General features: G+C 34.2%; 1 protein-coding gene across 2 annotated transcripts; it reads left to right on the top strand.

Annotated features, from left to right (window-relative positions):
- Positions 1 to 1,529: 1,529 nt before the first annotated feature.
- On the top strand, positions 1,530 to 6,928 carry LOC138309302 (uncharacterized). 2 transcript variants are annotated; one of them, XM_069250480.1, is made up of 3 exons: positions 1,537 to 2,055; positions 5,056 to 5,193; positions 5,856 to 6,923. In XM_069250480.1, exons 1-3 carry the CDS (start codon positions 1,638 to 1,640, stop codon positions 6,101 to 6,103), a joined length of 804 nt encoding a protein of 267 aa, XP_069106581.1. In that variant the 5' UTR covers positions 1,537 to 1,637; the 3' UTR covers positions 6,104 to 6,923. The 2 variants fall into 2 exon arrangements, with proteins under 2 accessions (XP_069106582.1, XP_069106581.1); XM_069250481.1 differs by lacking the exon at positions 5,056 to 5,193 and having other exon boundaries at positions 1,530 to 2,055; positions 5,856 to 6,928.
- The last annotated feature ends 8,588 nt before the right edge of the window (positions 6,929 to 15,516 follow it).

Raw genomic sequence — 15,516 nt, 5'->3', positions numbered from 1 at the left:
ATATAGTATACAATTCAATTCTGCCTCATACATTCTGGTAGTCTCATCTAAAACTCAAGCCGTTCTCTTCGAAATTTCATTGCGTGTTATCAAAATATTGCAACACAAGATTTGAATATATTTATTACTTTAACTGCATTCTCAATATTTTCCGTTTGTCAAAATATCAAAAACTCCTACTAAACAAGTACAACTAATTTCCGAGTTAAATACTAGCACTTCCCTTTTCGACAATATTTTCGTCTCAAGCATACATGAATCGATGAGAAATCATCAATACTAAAAGTATTTTGAAGACATTTCAAATTGATTTCTTACTTGAATATTAGATCTATCAAACGCTGCTTGAGATCGTGAACGTAAAAAAAAATCATCATTTGCAACATCACTTACTTGTATATGTAGGTATAAATTATTAACCTAACCAACCATCTTTAATAAGATAGACAACAAGCACGTTCACATTCATTTAAATTTACTTTTAATTAATCTCAATGTGTTCCGTCATAAGCTTTATCTTATATCTGCCTATATAAAAGTGAGACCGTTTTAACTGGGGCCGTTATTGCAGTGGGGCCGTTTTAACCGTACTCCGTAAATGTCAGGTGTTTTTCTGTTGTATTTCATTTAAGCTTATGTTTATACTCTGAAATATCAGTGAAGGCCACGACCACCGAATGTCCAGGATATGCCCACCGTTCACGGCCAAAGTGCTAGTGTAATAAAAGACCGTCAAAAGAAATCATTACGGATCCTTGTTTCTTTTACGAAATCAACATTTTGTATAACAGGTGAAAACTTTCCTTGTTATACATGTACAATACACTGTAACTAACGACGTGCCAATTCCTCCGGGATATACACCATTTCATTATCAAGCATACTTGTTAAAAAACCTTTTTTTCTATCTTTTTAAGGAAACTTTTTTAATGGAAAACTCATTTACATGGGGGTACATTCTGATATAATTCAGTTTAACCCACTAGTAATACTTAAAATTAATTTCAATAGAACTGCAGTTCATAGTTTAAAAGTCTTCGTTCAACTACCTATATATTATACATAATTGACATTTGCATACAATCTTTTAACTATTGTATTGCTATTTCTAATTTAAATATTCCCATTATATAGAAACTTCAATGCTGAGCATATAGAAGAGATTAGTCGGATTCACTTTAATGTTATTTTTTGTACCATTGTAATGTTACGGATATCACGTTTGTGTAGAAAATGAAGATACATACTAATGTATATTAACAGATAAAAATCTATTCACATTCAAGTTACAATTTAAGTTATTTGACCGTATAAAAAAGTTTCAAAAATACACAGGTTTATTTGTTCTGATTAAAGAGGAACATACCATACAATTATGTCAGAAAGACCGGTTTTGAAAAATAATATTGTAACTTATTGTGAGATATGCAATTCAAGATTCTTTTTTTCCCCACTTCAAACAGGACGTAGACCGAAAACATACCCAATGGGTATATTGCTTGAATAGACATTGATCTATCACCATTATGCGCCTTTTATGCACCCTTCAGTGTTTAGCGGTAGCCATCTAGGCATGCATCACTTTCTGTAAACACACAAACGTTATCTATGGAAACAGGAAGTAGATCCAAGCCAAAATGGAGAATGATGAATCAGTTGTGCGGCAAAATATTGACAAAAGCGAGGATTACATGTATGACGATGACCGTGAGCAGCTACTACCGAAGGGGGTGGATGCTGATGGTGAAATGCCATCACCAGAATTAGATTGGGTTCAGAATGTTCCAGTAGCACATGACGACACAATTACAGTCGAACAGTCATTCCAGCAGTCGGATGTTGCACGTATCAACAAAAGAGTTCGATGGTCAGTCAGGAACTGTTCACTAAGTGTGGTTCTGACAACGCTGTCTGAACTGTTGACAGTTGCCGGTGTGGGCATACATTTGTACGGGTTTACCGCCCCGTACTGGAGGAGGGAGCAGTTTGGTGGAGTACACTTCGGCCTGTGGATTTACTGTAATCAGACATGTTACACTATCCACTCGTATAATAGTGAGTACCACAGAAAGTCGAACCTATCATCATGGGGTTACTATCACTGTCGATATATTCGAGGAGTTTCGAGGATATGGTGGGATTAACAAAAGTTATAGTAACTTACCATAACTGTCGTTACATCCCCCATTCTCGATACTTCAGGGGTTACTATCACTAGCATTATATTTAACATATCGTCGATACTGCAAGCGTTATTTTAATTGCATCCACTTCATTCTCCATTTTGAAGATTACTATCACTGTCATTTTATCCACCCCATCATGGATACTTCATGAATAACTATCACTTTTGTCATATGCATCCCCGCCATGAATATTTCCTGATTTACTCTCAGTGTTGTTATATCAAACCCATCATGGATACTTCATGACTTACTATCACTGTTGTTATATCCACCTCATCAGAATAATTCATGACTTACTATCATTGTTGTTATATCCACCCCATCAGAATAATTCATGACTTACTATCACTGTTGTTATATCCACCCCATCATAATAATTCATGACTTACTATCATTGTTGTTATATCCACCCCATCAGAATAATTCATGACTTACTATCATTGTTGTTATATCCACCTCATCATAATAATTCATGACTTACTATCATTGTTGTTATATCCACCTCATCATAATAATTCATGACTTACTATCACTGTTGTTATATCCACCCTATCATAATAATTCATGAATTACTATCATTGTTGTTATATCCACCCCATCATAATAATTCATGACTTACTATCATTGTTGTTATATCCACCCCATCATAATAATTCATGACTTACTATCATTGTTGTTATATCCACCTCATCATAATAATTCATGACTTACTATCATTGTTGTTATATCCACCCCATCATAATAATTCATGACTTACTATCATTGTTGTTATATCCACCCCATCATAATAATTCATGACTTACTATCATTGTTGTTATATCCACCCCATCATAATAATTCATGACTTACTATCATTGTGTTTATCCACCCATCAATTCATGATACTATCATTTGATTATATCCACCCCATCATAATAATTCATGACTTACTATCATTGTTGTTATATCCACCCCATCATAATAATTCATGACTTACTATCATTGTTGTTATATCCACCCCATCATAATAATTCATGACTTACTATCATTGTTGTTATATCCACCCCATCATAATAATTCATGACTTACTATCATTGTTGTTATATCCACCCCATCATAATAATTCATGACTTACTATCATTGTTGTTATATCCACCCCATCATAATAATTCATGACTTACTATCATTGTTGTTATATCCACCCCATCATAATAATTCATGACTTACTATCATTGTTGTTATATCCACCCCATCATAATAATTCATGACTTACTATCATTGTTGTTATATCCACCCCATCATAATAATTCATGACTTACTATCATTGTTGTTATATCCACCCCATCATAATAATTCATGAATTACTATCACTGTTGTTATATCCACCCCATCAAGGATACTTCATGACTTACTATCATTGTTGTTATATCCACCCCATCATAATAATTCATGACTTACTATCATTGTTGTTATATCCACCCATCATAATAATTCATGACTTACTATCATTGTTGTTATATCCACCCCATCATAATAATTCATGACTTACTATCATTGTTGTTATATCCACCCCATCATAATAATTCATGACTTACTATCATTGTTGTTATATCCACCCCATCATAATAATTCATGACTTACTATCATTGTTGTTATATCCACCCCATCATAATAATTCATGAATTACTATCATTGTTGTTATATCCACCCCATCATAATAATTCATGACTTACTATCATTGTTGTTATATCCACCCCATCATAATAATTCATGACTTACTATCATTGTTGTTATATCCACCCCATCATAATAATTCATGACTTACTATCATTGTTGTTGTATCCACCCCATCATAATAATTCATGACTTACTATCATTGTTGTTATATCCACCCCATCATAATAATTCATGACTTACTATCATTGTTGTTATATCCACCCCATCATAATAATTCATGACTTACTATCATTGTTGTTATATCCACCCCATCATAATAATTTCATGACTTACTATCATTGTTGTTATATCCACCCCATTCATATTATTTTCACCACATCTCCATCATTTTGCCACAAACACTTTCATTTCTACCAATGAAATGATACATAAAAGCCCTTTACAAGGAAATAAAGTACACGTGAATAGATTTGATATTATGCAGTAGACCAGATTTTACTGATAAACAGTAAAATGCAAATTATGTACATAACAATTTAAGCAACACACCAAGCTAACAATACTTTAAAAGTACGTCGGAATTCCGGTAGTTAACATAGTAAGTGCCATGGAACGTTCAAGATTATGAAAGCACATGCAACTTATCAAGGATATATTATTTAAGTCTCGATTACTCGATAAATATGAGATGAGTTGTAAATTAATATGTTTAACAGACCAAGTAAATGACTGTCCTTTCAAAAGAGGATGGTCAAATAAATTAGCATGAATTGTCCACCTAATGGATATTATTTTGGCTACTGGATCAAAAACTTACATAAACAATCATGGGTCAAATAAATACTGTAACCAAACTTTCTTTCGAGTGCGATTTACTTTCGCGAATTTCGTGATCCAGGTCGTCACGAATAAATATTTACATTATCTGTATTGAAATGAAATATAATTCAATTGTTAAATCTGCGAATAATTATCTTCGCAAACTTGTTTTGAAATGGAAATCGCGAAATTTAATAGCCGCGAAAGGGCGTTGGTTTACAGTATTACAAAAAACTCACTCAAAACTGGTTTGGTCTCTGTAAGAAGAATAAAAAAGACAAAATAGATACAATATCTTCCTCTTACACAAAACAATAGATCACTTTGGTTTCTACCACGTTGCCACAGTTCGTACGTTGATGCGATTTAAATAATTTAATTTATTCTAATTCAGGTTGGTATTACGGCGTTCAGGCATGCGCAGTACTTGGCTTTATCTGGTCCGTTATTTCCGGTATCTTGAGTATCCACGCCCTTACCAAGACCAATAGAAGATCTTACATCCTCTCACTATTCTTCTTCTGCTGGACATGTTAGTAATTTTAATTTTTATTGCACTTTTAACGTGTTATGTTATTCATGACAATGCAAGTTAATGCGACAAAATAAATCCCTGAAATGATTTGCAGATGGTCACAGTATATTAGCCATAGTTTCAAAGGAAGTAGGCGGCCATTTTTATTTTAGGACAACTGGTTACTGGTTTATGGTATGGGTCGGTATCAATAGGATTGTCATGTAAAACCGGTTTTCATTTCGACATTGAACGATGGCCGATATATAGTTGTCATTTTTAATGTAAAGTGCAAATGACGTGCTCAGACTTTTAAAAAAAAATACTTCATAAAAACACTCGTTAGTACAATTGCACAAGTGATACTAATACTTGGCCCTATGTAGAGGGATACATCTAGCGTTGTCTCCATGCAAAAAATTCTTTTCTCGAGGGTCAAGCCAGAGAAAAAATTAATTTTCGGTTATGTGCTGAACTTTTATTAATAAGTTATTTCTTATCTCCAATTCCGATGGAAAGTCTAACTTAATCAATGTCATGTGATCAAGTTTAAGTTAATGAGAACATTCCAAAGTGACGCAAAATAATAAATTTTATATCATTACACGGGTCCATATCTTCGTTGATATTAGATATGCTTTTATATTTTGTAGTACTATTTTTATATAATATACTTTCAGGTTTGTGCATGGCAGCCACGGTGGTAATGTTTGTCTGTAAGGTTTTGGAAGGGTACGCACTTTCATTATCTTTTGCTTGTTACGTCATCGGTGGGATATTTCAACTGGTCGCCGTGGCTATCTCAATCATTGACATTGGACCTCAAAATGTCTTCAACATGATCGTTTGTGCAACAAGAAGTCGAAAGACACACAAGTACAGAACTGTTGAGGAAAGTGGACATGACAACACTTCTGAACTCGGCTAGAGGGTTCTTTTATAGTGAATGTACTCTAATGTTATATGTATCAACTGTTCACACAGACAAGACACGCATGGTGCTTTATCAGTAACAATACAGAGTACACTCAAAGACAAAGTACATAGACCCAAGGAGTCACGTATACACTATTGTTGTACTTCACAATGGGTAACTGTTTGGTGCTGAGAAACATATTCCAACTTTGCACATCTAAGAGTTATCTGCCCTTGCGGGTAGGTATTGATTTTGACGTCATGTGTTTGCGAGCGAAACGTCACTTACAGAGAAAAATATCAGGTAACTATGTAATATGCAAAGACGGAATTTGTTAGTATATACGATAGGAACTATTTCTTGCCGAGCAACGTATTAAAGATTGCTGTATATTTGTTATTATTTAAAATTTTAATTCTTAGCTTTAACAATCTTTCTTGGAAACTCCATCATCTCTTAAATAGTCATGGTAACGATATTAAAATGCAATATTTTGTACCCTTCTTCTTTGAAAAAGTATTTATCTCTGAAAAACTCGTGTAAATGATACTGTAATGCAATAATTCTTACTCTCTTTCTTTGTAAAATAAGTCCTCTCTGAAAGTCTCATGGTAATGATACTAAAATGCACAAGGTAACGATACTGAAATGCGATATTTTTATTCACTTCTTAGGAAAAGTGTTCGTCTGTGAAATGCTCATGGTAACGATACTGAAATGCGATATTTTTACTCTCCTTTTTAGGAAAATTATTCGTCTCTGAAATGCTCATGGTAACGATACTGAAATGCGATATTTTTACTCTCTTCTTAGGAAAATTATTCGTCTCTGAAATGCTCATGGTAACGATACTGAAATGCGATATTTTTATTCACTTTTAGGAAAAGTTATTCGTCTCTGTGAAATGCTCAAGGTAACGATACTGAAATGCGATATTTTTATTCTCTTCTTAGGAAAAGTTATTCGTCTCTGAAATGCTCATGGTAACGATACTAAAATGCGATATTTTTACTCTCCTTTTTAGGAAAATTATTCGTCTCTGAAATGCTCATGGTAACGATAGGAAATGCGATATTTTTACTCTCCTTTTTAGGAAAATTATTCGTCTCTGAAATGCTTGTGGTAACGATACTGAAATGCGATATTTTTACTCACCTTTTTAGGAAAAATTAATCGTCTGTGAAATGCTCATGGTAACGATACTGAAATGCCATATTTTTATTCTCCTTCTTAGGAAAATTATTCGTCTCTGAAATGCTCGTGGTAACGATACTGAAATGTGATATTTTTATTCTCCTTCTTAGGAAAATTATTCGTCTCTGAAATGCTCGTGGTAACGATACTGAAATGCGATATTTTTATTCACTTCTTAGGAAAAGTGTTCGTCTGTGAAATGCTCAAGGTAACGATACTGAAATGCGATATTTTTATTCACTTCTTAGGAAAAGTGTTCGTCTGTGAAATGCTCATGGTAACGATACTGAAATGTGATATTTTTCTCACCTTCTTAGGAAAAATCATTCGTCTCTGAAATGCTCATGGTAACGATACTGAAATGCGATATTTTTACTCTCCTTTTTAGGAAAATTATTCGTCTCTGAAATGCTTGTGGTAACGATACTGAAATGCGATATTTTTTACTCACCTTTTTAGGAAAATTATTCGTCTGTGAAATGCTCATGGTAACGATACTGAAATGCCATATTTTTATTCTCCTTCTTAGGAAAATTATTCGTCTCTGAAATGCTCGTGGTAACGATACTGAAATGTGATATTTTTATTCTCCTTCTTAGGAAAATTTATTCGTCTCTGAAATGTCGTGGTAACGATACTGAAATGCGATATTTTTATTTCAAAGCACAAGGTAACGATACTGAGGAAATTCACTTCTTAGTGAAAAGTGTTCGTCTGTGAAATGCTCATGGTAACGATACTGAAATGCGATATTTTTATTCTCCTTCTTAGGAAAATTATTCGTCTCTGAAATGCTCATGGTAACGATACTCAAATGCTCAAGGTAGCGATACTGAAATGCGATATTTTTACTCTCCTTCTTAGAAAAATTATTCGTCTCTGAAATGCTCATGGTAACGATACTGAAATGCTCAAGGTAACGATACTGAAAATGCTCATGGTAACGATACTAAAATGCTCAAGGTAACGATACTGAAATGCGTTATTTTTACTCTCCTTCTTAGGAAAATTATTCGTCTCTGAAATGCTCAAGGAAACGATACTGAAACGCTCATGGTAACGATACTGAGATGCGATATTTTTACTCTCCTTTTTAGGAAAATTATTCGTCTCTGAAATGCTCATGGTAACGATACTGAAATGCGTTATTTTTACTCTCCTTCTTAGGAAAATTATTCGTCTCTGAAATGCTCAAGGTAACGATACTGAAATGCTCATGGTAACGATACTGAGAATGCGATATTTTTTACTCTCCTTTTTAGGAAAATTATTCGTCTCTGAAATGCTCATGGTAACGATACTAAAATGCGATATTTTTACTCTCCTTTTTAGGAAAATTATTCGTCTCTGAAATGCTCATGGTAGCGATACTGAAATGCGATATTTTTACTCTCCTTTTTAGGAAAATTATTCGTCTCTGAAATGTTCATGGTAACGATACTGAAATGCGCTATTTTTACTCACCTTCTTAGGAGAATTATTCGTCTCTGAAATGCTCATTATAAAGACAATGCCATGCACAATTGTGTAGAAGCTTATAAAAACCAAAATCAAATTTGTCTAACAGACTACCCAAGAAGGCTTATAACAATGTCTTTATAGAAAATCAATCTTATATATACACAAGTAAAACTTTGTTGAAAGTGTCCATTTAGACCCAAAGAAAGTGGTTTACTCAAGCAGATGACCTTTATAGAGATGTGAGCGTATGGACAATTAGTTGTGTATTGGATCTGTGTAACCAGTACCTTGATCTGAACAGGATACGTCCTGTACTGCTACCCTAGACTCTCTATTGGAGTGAATTATTTTGGCATGGTATAAGTTTGATATACGTCATGCCAACTGTAAAGGTCATTGGACAGAGCTTGGATCCATTCTGACCTACAAACCCTCACCTTAAGGTCAAAGGCAATGCAGTATCAAAGGAAAACTGACAATTTTTGGCTTTCCTCAGCTAAATCTCAATTGCAATTTTTGACCCAACACAAATTTTGACCAGGATTAAAAACAATGATGTCTATAAAAGAAAACGTTTACTTTTTGTTAGCGCAATCAATTGTTTATACTTTTTCAATTTAGTTATGTTGGTAAAGGGCTGTGATTTTACTATAATCTGAAATTTGGTTTAAGGAAAGAACTTTCAAATAGAGTAAATTAAGGCAGCTATACAAACATACCTATATTTACCGGGGGAAAACCCCAGACGTTCCGGTAAGGATCCGTCTTTCCTTGTTTGTTTAACGACATCTACATGTGTGTACCGCACATAGGGCTGTGAAGTTCATTGAAGTATATTATCAAAGTGCACCAAACGTTTTTAATTATATCGTAAACTGAAAATGCCATATGGCAATTCTTGACCTGAATGAAATATTTTCATAATTAATCTAAATATCAAATGGTGTATTTTTTGTTGATTGACGTTCTGTGATTTTATTTTTTCCTTTTTGAAGTGGATTTTGATAGTTAATCACAATATTACTGTGTACTATGTATTTATTATAAAGTGAGGATACCACAAAAAGTGATTTGTTAATTATCACAATCTCTCTGTACGTTATTCAGTAGAGAGTGTGCCATATTGATGGGAGGTTTACAATGTATATTTATGTTTTTGTGGTCTTTTATTATTTTGTTATTATTTCTTGTCGTAAAAAATGTCAATAATTGAATAAGCATCATGATTGCATTTATACATTTAACCTATAAAATATTATGTTTTATTAATAAAATGATTAATGGGTATTTAATTATCCGTGCTTTTATTTTAAATTGTTCTTTTGTTTGATTTTATTGAATATTGTTTTTTTATTTGTTCACCGTCTGATTATCAGCTAAGGACAGCTTCTCAATAAATACGATTTTAAAAGACTGCATACTGTACGTTTTAGATTTCCTTCACCCTCGATATTCCAGGAGTTACTATCACTGTCGTTAAGTGGATATGATATTAGTGATAACTTATCATATTGGAGATGCGTTTCATTGCAATTGTGGGACTTTACTAGTGCATTATATACTGCGATATAAATGAAGTTTACAGCAAGAAGAAATTTTGTACAGTATACTCCATTTTATCATATCACACTGACAAACAGTTCACTATTCGCTTTCTAAGCTGTTAATTGAACGTTAAACACAATTAAGCACCCAACCAGCCAATATCCCTTACGTTGAACTGTATCAGCAGAAAGCATTTTCATACTAGTATGTTATAACTTAGACCATGGATGACTATAACGAGAGTAATAGAAATTCTTGGGTGAACAATTAAGGCGGACAGAAAATCATATGGTGCGTCTCGGTAAGGGGACAGAATCAAGGCCTCTACGGATTGTAAACTCGCAACCCAATGTCAAAAGACGTAAGGAAAAGGCGTCATAATAATGATGATGTATCGCACTTTTAGTCGCCTTTACGACCACACCATGAAGGTAGTCAATAGTGATATATATCAAATTTAGTCGCCTTTACGACCACACCATGAAGGTAGTCAATAGTGATATATATCAAATTTAGTCGCCTTTACGACCACACCATGAAGGTAGTCAATAGTGATATATATCAAATTTAGTCGCCTTTACGACCATACCATGAAGGTAGTCAATAGTGATGTAACTCACATTTAGTCGCCTTTATGATCACACCATGAAGGTAGTCAATAATGATGTATATCAAATTTAGTCGCCTTAAGGATAGGGCCATGAAGTTAGTCAATAACTATGTATCTAAAATTTAGTCGCCTTTATGATCCGACCATGAAGGTAGTCAATAATGATGAATCTCATATGTAGTCGCCTTTATGATCAGGGTCCAAATTCATGACCATCCCGTAATTTTAAGGAAGGCTTGACATAAATTTCCCCATAGAAAAACATTAGAGGATAAAAAAGAAAAAAAAAATCAAGATAAGGAGCCTTCCTTATAATATGTGATGCTTTGCTATGGAGAATTTTAAGTTAATGTATTCCTTAAATTTAAGGAATGTTCATGAAACTGGGCCCAAGCCATGAAAGCAGCATGAACTATATCATAACAGTCCAACAATGCTGCAACAAAGACTTAAGTCCGAGATTACAATGTGTAACTTTACTGATTTGAACGCTCCAAGGAAGAACACTCCATACATGTATATAATAATTAAATCCTTCTCAAACCAACTACAGGGTAGAATCTAGTCAATCCGTGCAGTGCCATTCAGACGATAGATGGAATTGTCCCTCTTCAAAGCCTAACAGCAGAACACGTTCTAATCCATGCTACTGGTATTATGTTCTGGAAGAGTAAAGAAAGTTTTGCATTATTTATCTTACAGTTGGATTCTTGGTTGGTTGATTAAGTTAACGACCTAACAATGTACACACCAGTCGTCCCACTCCTTGTATGCGGAGCGCTACGCAGGAGCAGAAACTACCACTTTTATAGACATTGGTGTGTCTCGACCAGGGTACAGAACCCAGAGCCTATATCACAGTGTCGAACGCTAACTCGTGACTACATATTTTACAGTTATATTATTATTATTATTTTAAAACCCAAAGCACTTATAATCAGGTGTGTTTCATGTTTTCGGGAACATATAAGAATAGTTTGTGTTGAAAAAACCCAGTTTGTACGAAGCGTCTGCGTCATGGTCTCCGTCTAGTGAATTGGAACGTGTATTATCTGCAAATGATGCTTTGGTCATCTGGTTTCTGTAAAGGTTACTTGAAGTCAGTTCGTGATTTGTATGTCTGTTTGTTGTTTGTTTGTAATAACTGGTTTGTTGTTGTTAGGTTACTATTTCATTTTGTTTGTTTGTTCTCAGTCCCATGTATCAATAAGGGTCAAAGGACGAATGTGGTGGTCTAAGCACCGCCATCGGGAGCCCAGCACTCGTAAAAGAAGAAGAGGAAAAGGGGAGCGCAATCCCATGAGCTCCGGAAGATCGGTAAAACCTTGGTATGTTATCCTGAAGTGGTGAGATGTGCCGAAGGATTTACTTCATCGATAACAATTGCCATATACATCGTACGTCAAGGTCGAATTCGGGTTATATCACTTTCTCCAAATAAATACTGAGCTTTCAATTAGGCATTTCTGGGGGCGTTAATAACTGGCGAAGACACCTGATTCCATATCGCTTTAAGGGAATAGGCCGTGATGTCGGTAATAAAAGATAAGATAGATCAAGGATTTATAATTGATATTTACGTCCTGGGATAGATACAGCAATGAATTAATAGGTATGTAACCATAGTGATGTATATACACGCACTTGTACTATAAATACCGCATTTTTTTGACTCCAATAAAGTATCTTAAAATTGAACGACACAAAATAACTTGCCTCGAGAACTAGATTTAATACATAGATACGCCTTGATAATTTGAACTTTAGCTAATATACCAGATAGAGGTTCGTTGACGTCTTCCTTGGTGCAATTACAGCGAATTAAAATCAACCAACAGGAAGTTAGGCGATATTTTTGTATGAACATTAATAAAAACGCAATATCGGTCTTTGTTCGGGTGCACCAACCGTGACGGGAGTTCGGTTTACCTATCTCGATTATTATACCTACCCGTAATCCCAGCTAGTCTCCGATCCTTAAAGGTGAAATCTACACCTATTAAGATAAAGTCACGTGACAGAGCAGACGACAGGTTTTTAAAAGTGCGGTGTTTCGTTAACGTGCTGAACAAAAGCGGCTGTGTCGACGGATGTGTATTATGAAAATAGCACCAATGGATATTTAAATCGTGCTCTTTATACTGACTAAGATGAAAATGTCACAAGTAAATATGTGTGGCGGACGGCCAAATTAACGACAGAATTGCCACAAATTACACTTACCATATTGGTAATTGCGTTCATGGCAAGTTGGTGAATATGAACTCTCGGTTTGTGAGTAGTTAACGTCAGTATGTGATGGCTGCCCTGGACTCTTAACCTGACCACAGTAAGTTTATAATATATAGTATGTAAAATTATATTACAAAACTGTTACACGCGTAAACGTTCATGATTAACAGTTATTTAACTTTTCTAACTTTTGGCTCAATTTGAACATGTACATTTTTAATACTTCGGTTTTGATGTATTATTTACTATTCATGTCACTGCTACGCCTAATATAGTATTGACGTATCCTAATTTGTAAATAATAATTTGTTTTAAGTTTACCACGTGTACAGTATTGTACACGGTTCAGATAAAAAGATGGAGGCCAAAATATATAATAAACATATGTTACACTGAGACTATTTACATAGTTTACATAACAGTTAATGACATGCGGGTTGGTTTTTCTTTACCTATACAGTTATCATTCATCTTGGCTACATATACCTCAAGAAATATATGTGATTGTACCAATGCTTTCCTTACGGGGGTGGGAGTATTTTCTTTCCTTTTGCCTCAATAGTAGTAACCTATTCCAAATGACCCATGTTCAGGATATAAGTAAGCTGTAAAGCTGGTGTTTTTACGTCATATTAATTGTCATCCAATGTATAGAAGGACCTCTTGGTTTTCCTAAAGGAAGAAAAATTAGAGTACTAGGAGAAAAACTATACCTATAGCATAGGTACCTGAAAATGTCATCACGTTTATTCGAACTAAAGGTAGATAGCTTTAGAGCCAAACACAGCCCCACACTGTTCAATCATGTCCATGTGTTCATATATATAGATATATTTCCAGTCAAACGAGCAATAACTCAATACAGTTGTATATTAAATACCACCTTGTACATACCCACTACAAACTATGTAAGCGTGACTAAACTGCTACTTGATGAAACCAAGTGACCCCGAAGTGAAATTACCGCGTGTCATGTTCTCATGTTTATAGTTCATCTCCGCTGTTTCTGATAACGTTAAAAGCCCGATCACCAATCTCCCGATATCACAAGTGTATAACTTTCAAACATTACTGATTTGAAACAAAACATGGCCTAAATATAGATCTAACAGGGATTACCTAATTTGGACAAATTCTGTATTGGTATGAAATCAACCAAAAGTTGGTGAAGTAATTAGTACGGTCACGATTTAAATGAGCCAAAATCTAATTTATTTGTATAGTATTGGAAATTTGAATTTGATAAATAAATTTTGCTAAGTGTTTTGATTTTCAAGTTTTTAAAGACTGCCAAATTAAAGATCTCATAGTTGAAACACACTTAGAGAATTTTGTTTCTGCCATAAAGCTGATCAATTTGAAAATATAAGTATTGTTAGCTTAAGCAATATATATCAGTTATAAACGTGTTTGTTTGGAAATGTTACTGATGAGTATCTGTAGTGATAAGACGAGATGACGGAAATTGACACAGACGAGTGATTTTATTACAGGTGAGACATTCGAAAGGTAGATATACTCTAAAGATACACCAGGTAGAATGTACAGATCTTGCCGCTGAAACGGGTACGATACCCGGTATCCGCATAAACAGCAATGCAGGCACATCGAAATTCGATAATTCGTACACGTGTGTATAAGAATATGTAAAATGTGACACTGCTTGCATATTTAGGTATTTGTGAAGGACTGTTAAAGGACAAAGAATGTTATTTAATACTTTTGATATCGTGTAGAAATATGCGCATATCTCAATTTAAATGTACAAATTGCGTTTAGGATATTACTCATCATAATAATGTTGCTTACTCCCTTTTATATATCTTGTTTACCTGCCAGATTTTTTTTGATTTTTTTTATTATTATTATTTTTATTTTACATCTGCATGTCTTGGAAATAGCGCTTCAACGTTAATGCACAGGTTTACGACGCGCAAAAAAAAGATACTACTAATTTTTTTTTTTTGCGCGTCGTAAACCTGAGGTTAATGTTATCTATGTACATATAAACATGTATGTATGCGACTCTACATTTCTTGTATCTTACATCTTGCATAAATATGCAATTAAGTCTACATTATATATCATATAGATAAGCAGTTACTCTGAAGCTGAAACTCTTAATCCATACAATAGTTTTACAAAACTTTCACCTGACTCCACTAACAAACTACTTCGATCTATTTTTGAACCGTGGAAAATTGTCTTTTAAAATACGCCTTTGGCACAGGAAGTAGTCTTAATGCAAAGACACAGGACGACCAAAAATTGTTGAAATATCTTAATGTCAAAAGAATATGTAGCCACACCCGCCGATAAACCCTATAAATTCTACAGCTACCTTACAAAGACCTGATTTTCACTGAATAGGGTTTTGTTAAAG

The sequence above is a fragment of the Argopecten irradians genome, chromosome 15, assembly GCF_041381155.1.
Source record: "Argopecten irradians isolate NY chromosome 15, Ai_NY, whole genome shotgun sequence".
Classification (NCBI taxonomy): Eukaryota; Metazoa; Mollusca; class Bivalvia; order Pectinida; family Pectinidae; genus Argopecten; species Argopecten irradians.
The sequence above is the reverse complement of the archived record's forward strand: the minus strand, read 5'-3'. Positions and strand labels throughout refer to the sequence as shown.